General features: G+C 58.0%; 1 protein-coding gene across 1 annotated transcript in view; it reads right to left on the bottom strand.

The window, feature by feature from the left end:
* The window catches only part of LOC115271313 (immunoglobulin superfamily member 1-like), an 11,260-nt gene extending 11,125 nt beyond the window's left edge, over positions 1–135 (bottom strand). Inside the window, exon 1 of the mRNA XM_029912962.1 lies at positions 105–135. Coding sequence (XP_029768822.1) covers positions 105–135 — 31 coding nt within the window. The remainder of the gene's footprint in view (positions 1–104) is intronic.
* Between the last annotated feature and the right edge of the window lie 5,951 nt (positions 136–6,086).

Genomic DNA, 6,086 nt, shown 5'->3' with positions numbered 1-6,086 from the left:
CCCTCATGGGCACACGCCCTGGTCTCAGATCCCCCCCCATAGACACATGCCTTGGTCTCAGATCCCCTCCATGGGCACACGCCCTGGCTGTCTCCAATACTCACCGAGGAAGAGAATGGTGAGAGCAGAGACCATGATGGGCAGTGAGGGGGCCCCTCAGCGCTGCCACCAACACCCCAGTGCCCAGCTCCACCGAGCCCCAAATAAGGAACTCAGCTGGTGGCTGCAGCTAGAGGAAGTTGATGATGTCTTGTCTCTTCCTGCGTCCATCACACCTTGTCTTTAATCTGCAGGCGAAATCTAACGCAGCCAAAGTAAGCTGCAGTCACTGCAAAACTGAGGAAACCCTGAGAGCTTCAGCCTGGCCAATCTCATGATGCAGCTCGCAGCTTGTTCGTGTGGGGAGGGGGAACAGGTCACCCTCAATGTACCTTGCAGCCTTGGGGAAGGTGCACCGGGCTGGGAGCCAGGAGACCACAGAGTCTAGTCTTTAATCTTCGCCTGACCACGATTTCCATGCTGATTCCACCCTCCCATCCTGTCCTTTCTTACTTTCTGGAATCAAACCTCACTGGTGACCCATGTAGGTAAAATTAATACGTGATCATGCAATTAAAGGATGGTGTCGTAATGCATGTGCCTGTGCACGAGGGGACAAAGTTTAGGTTGTTCAGGAAATTGTAACTGTGGCATTTCCCAGTGCTGGAGGGTTTGACTCTGAGGCCTTCCCGCTCAGCCTGTAAACCTGCCTGTATGCAACACCTGCTGTGGCACTGTGTGAGGAGTGGGCGTGATGGGGGAGCACCTGGGTTTGCTGCCCCTTGTGCCATAGCTGAGTGGTGATGATGGCTTTACACTGTAATGCCTGGTTCTATGGGGCTTTTGTCAGTGTGTGAATTAATTAAACCAGGCTTAAGGGAAAACTGGAGTAAGAGAAATTTCATCCCCTGTCCCCAGCCGGGAGAGACCCAGGGACCTTCTAATGCCCCTGCAGAGACCCTGCCCCTGAGCTGGAGGAGACACTATCAGTGGTTATGTGGCCAGGCCCCCTGGAGAGGGAGGTGACACAGGCTTTGTTTATATGCCATTGCCTAGAGGGCAGGAGGAAGCTGGGGGTCAGGAAGGTTTGACTGTTCCAGGCTCTGGCAGGGGAGTGGGGACTAGTGGTTAGAGCCGGGGGGTGGCGCTGGGGCCAGGACTTCTGGTATCACCATCACGGTGTTGCCTCTCCGGTACTCACACACAGCTCTGGGCCCGGCCGGGGCTGCATTAAAGGTGCTTCAGCTGCCCGGCCAAAGAGTCCCAATGAGCCTCCTTCAATCAGCCCCCTCGTCCCAGGACCCCGACCCCCCTGCTTACCAGCCCCCTGCGAGCCTTCGCCCCCGGCCCCCCAAGCAGGAGGGAGATGGACAGCAGATTCATTGCGAAGCAGGGTCATTCCCCCCCATGGCCTGACCTCCCCACCCGGCCTGACCCCTCCCCCAGCCTGTACCCCCGAGTCTCCCAGATTAGCCTGTGTCACCCCACACCCCTCCTCCCCACATTGTGCCCCCTGGCCCATGTCCCCTCACAGACCACTGGTCCCTTCCCCCCACCCCACCAGCATCTCTGACCTGTCCCCCCTAACAGTCAGCCCCCTACTAGCCATGGCCACCATCTCCCATTGCTCCCAACGGGAAGGGAACCTGGCTGCCCTCAGTTAACATGGATGCCCCGTTGCCCCTTGCTGCCCTCGCAGGGGGCCATGCTGCCCCCGGCTAAGATGGCCGACACCTCAGCCTGGGGGTGGGGAACAATCCTGCCCCACTGGGCTGTCTATAGGGGCAGGGAGGTGTGACCGTGGGGTTGGGGGCCTTATGGGGCACGGAAGGTGGGGCAGGAGGGATGTGGGGGAGGGACTGAGAGGACCGAAAAAATGGGGGACTCTGAGGCTGAGGGGGCTGGAGCTGGGGTTGGGGCTGAGCAGGGGGCAGTGAAAGGGGAGGCTGCTGGGGGTAGAAATGGGAGCCCAGAGGGAACTTGGGGGCACCGGCTCCCCCCTCGCTCTTCACCCCCCCAAAATCCTGCCCCCCAGCTCTGACCTTCTGAACAGGGGAGCCTGGTTGCTCTCAAACTCCATCCTGGCCCCTCTCCCCTCAGCCCCACTCACAACACCCCCAACCTATTTCCCTCAAACTTCCGGCTCCCCCCCATCCAGTTCCCCCCAAACATCCGCCATGGGGGGGCTCAGAAGCATCAGGGGCTAAATCCCTCTGCACCCTGTTGTGTTCATGGAGACGCAATAAAGGGCCCAAGGTGTGAACATGCCCCAGCCCCTGCCCTACACTGAACAGGGTTAAACACAGGCCAGGGGCAGGGTCCAGAGCCCGCAACCTGCTCAGCCCCATGGCAAACCCCCCATTGACCCCTGGGACCGGCTGTTACAGACCCAGCAGAGCAGGAACCAGGGGAGCCGTGGCAGGCGCTGTGTGAAACGTGGGGTTTGTTCCAGCCCTGGCCCCAGCCCCAGGTTTGGGTGTCTCCCCACTGACCTCAGAGATGCTAGCGACTGTCCTGGGAGGGCAGAGGAGCCGGTGGAGCTGGGCTGGAGCCGGCGTCACCGCGGCTGCTGTTAAAGTCCGACCCCGTTTCCTCCCGGGTTGGGGGTTCGGCTGGGGGAGGGGTCATGGTGTCGGGGTCCCTCTCTCCAGCTGCTCAGCTCAGGATGTCTCCATGGAGCAGGTCTGGACGGCCCAGAGGGGCCAGGGTACAGGGGGTGACAGCCATGACGATGAAGCCAATTTCCCCCCTCCCATCTCTTTAAGGACCCAAGTCCAGAGAAAGGGCCCATGAACCTCGTGGCAGGCGGCACCTGGGGGGAGTCGGGGCTGATCAGCTCTGAATTGATGGTGATGCCGGGCTGGGCACGGGGCAGGCTGAGCTGCTGGAAAAGCAGGAGCTAGACAGGGGTTGGTGGGTGAAGGTCTCCAGGTCTAGAGAGGGAGGGAGGAAATCGGGGAGAACAAACCCCCTGGGTGCCGGCCCCGAGGGAAGGGGCCCCGGAGGAGGGCAGAGAAGGACCCTGATGGAGCGGAAGCAGCCCAGGTTTGGGATGGGACAAAGGTTGGATGCTGGTTGTAGGTCTCTGGGCTGGACCCTGGATTGGCAGGCAGGCTGCAGTTCCCCTACCAGCCACGGGGGCAGTGGCACAGAGCCGGCAGAGGAGCAGGAGCCTGCCTGGACCAGTCACCCAGTGGGAGTTTGATACCTCAGATGGAGAGGACCAGAGAGACCGGCCAGAGGCCAAGCCACGGAGGGGGGCACCCAGAGTGATGCAAAGGGAGCAGCCGGGCTGTAGACAGCAAGTGTGAGACCCCAGGGGGCGTCGGATAGGATATGAGTTAATCCCCAGACGTAGCTGCAAGGAGGCACCCTGCTGGTGAGTATAACACACCTAAGCCCCTTCGTTCTCAATTTAAACCGATTTTTACGGCAAAAATCCCGGGTTTTACAAAAATTCGGTTTATTCCAATTTTCACCCTTCTTTTGTATCATTCAACTATATAAAAAGTAGCTAGTTTTATTAGGAAAATACAGTACACATTGCCTGAGAGATCTGTATTACGCTAAGCCATTAGTCTGTGTGGATGTGCAGAGCTGCCGGTTGAAGTAAGGCTATGGATTAGCCGATACACCCAATAACCAAACAGGTGCGCACGCAAGCTCTGAAGTGCGTTCGCATCTGAACATACCGATGAATCTCACACGCCCACCACGGACACATTTCAAGCTGCTAGCAGAGAACAGGTTAAAGATCTGAGACACTAAAATGGGAAGAAAACGACAATCTGTCTCAGAACACGTTTCAGGACACAAGGACGTATTCAAAAGTTTTAAAAAAACAGGAGGGAAGGATGAAATGGAGGGTATGTGCTGCAAATGGGGTGGCATCGAAGATATAGGCTAATCGTTCTAACTCTACAACAGTAAACTGTTTATTCAAATGAAAAGTTTTATTGGGGGATTAGAGATCTATTGTTCTCTTAAACTCCGAGGTGGCATTGTGTTTTGAGTTCTGGTTTAGTTCTGCAGTTCACATTGAATTCTATTAATCAAAGCATTAATCTACTGAATACTGTTTCCCCTGTCCTTCCATCCACCAAAATAAACTCTGACATTTACCCAGAAAAATTATGAATAGTTTTTGCACCGATTTTCATCCATTTATGTTGTTGTGGTAATAAATACCAACAAATGCCTGGGAAATGTTAAATAAAATAAAACCCCAAAACGAAGGGCCCTAAACACACCCCAAAAGGGATGGTGGGTGGCACAGCCCATCTCCTCGATGTTTTGTCCACCCATGAGGCCTCGTTTCCATCACCCCAATTTTGGGTCACGGATTTCTGCTCTCCCACTTCTCTCGGGTCCCAGGTGGGCCCCAGCCTGGCCCGTGGGTTCTGTCCGGCGGCCACTCAGGTTGGACTAATCCCGTCTTTCTATCTCCCCAACTTTCCCCCCAACGTTCATTCGTCCAGGTCCTGGTGATGCTGCCTGAACTTCTCACTCACCTTCCTCGGCTGCACCCACAATGAGGGGACATTTGGAGGCTCCATTATCATGGCCCCCCCCAGGCCGGGGAGATTTGGGGGGCAGGGAGAAGGAAGCTCTGGGGGTTTGTACAATAGAAATACAGGGTGGGGGAGGTCTAGGGAGAAAGGGGGGAGAGAAAAGGGGCTGGGGGACCCCCCTGCAGAGAGAGGAGGGGGACAGACCCTCAGGGGCATTAAGTATCATTATTCCAGTGCCCGGGCCAGACGAAGCATCCTTGCTCTCCCCTGACAGCTCCGGGCAGAGACTGGCCAGGCTGGGCCAGTGAGTGGGACCCCAGCGCCCTCTAGGGGCTGCTCCGTGGGGAGCCCGACGTGCCCAGCACAGGGGCAGCTCTTCTAGCTGGTGCCGCAGGGGCTGGTGCCCGGGGGGCCAGAATTCCGGGGTTCGATCCTAGGGTGCAGTTGTTGAGTGGGAGCAGCCGGGGGTGGGTGTGTGATTCTCTGACGCAGGGTGTTTGGGGGCAGGGGGGTTTGTGATGACGTCTAAGCCCCCCCAAGGGGCAGCAGCTCATCCCCCGTGGAGATTTTCTTCTCTGCACGGTTGGATCCAGGCTCCTGGGGGTGCAGAGAGATGGCGGGTTAGGGGGGCCCGTGTTGCCCTCGGCCCAGCGCCTGGGGGAAGCAAGGTGCACAGAAGTGGGGGGGTCACCTCACCTAGAGCACCCCCCTCGGGCGGCTGGAATAGGCCTCAGCCAGGATCAGCCCCAGGACGAGCAGGACCCCAGCATCAGGCGGGCGATGTTGGCGTGGGTGAAATCTGTGCGCCCCTGGGGGGCTGCTGCGGGGGGAAGGGGAGAGTCACTCGGCGGCTCGGACAGGGAGATCAGCAGCTGGTGCTGCCCCAGGAATGGAGCCCCGACCCCCCTGTCCAGCAGGTCCGGCCCAACCCCCCTCTGGGGGTCTCCCAGGTGCTGCAGGCTGAAATCAGCACAGATCCACTTGACTCCAGGAGCTGGGGCTTTAAGGAAAACAATCAGTATCGTGAGACTCACGACAAAATCATGAGTTGGCAACTCTGCTTTCACTTCTGTTCCAAGGCTAGTTATTTTCCGGAAGGCTCTTAAACACAACGCTGCAGTGACTGAGTGGCAGTTCTCACAGGAGAATATTTAAAACCAAACACCAAGAAAATTGCACATTTTAAAGTTGAGAACAAAGTTGAGACTTTTGAGGTATCTCAGGGCCCCAGGGGGCGGAGACACAGGCCGGGGGCTGCTCTTGGGCACCCTGACCCCCTCCCCCAGGGCAGCTGGAAGGTCCGGGGCTCCTCCCTAGTGGCCGGGGCTCCCTGGGCAGCTCTTACCACGGCCCAGTTCCAGCTTCCGGCCTGGCCTGGCCGGGGGGCGGGGCCTTGGGGGTAGAGGAGGAGCAGGGGCTGTGACCTCAGGGAAGAGGCGGAGCCAGGGCAGGGCCACAGATGGGTGGGCGGGGCTCCTGCAAGTGTCCCACTTTTGCCTTTTGAAAAGTTGGTCACCCTACCGACCATAGGCGCCG

The sequence above is a fragment of the Terrapene carolina genome, unplaced genomic scaffold (assembly GCF_002925995.2).
Source record: "Terrapene carolina triunguis isolate 2854851 unplaced genomic scaffold, T_m_triunguis-2.0 Scaffold401, whole genome shotgun sequence".
In the NCBI taxonomy this organism is placed as follows: Eukaryota; Metazoa; Chordata; order Testudines; family Emydidae; genus Terrapene; species Terrapene triunguis.
Note: the sequence above shows the minus strand (reverse complement) of the source record. Positions and strands in the feature narration are given on the sequence as shown.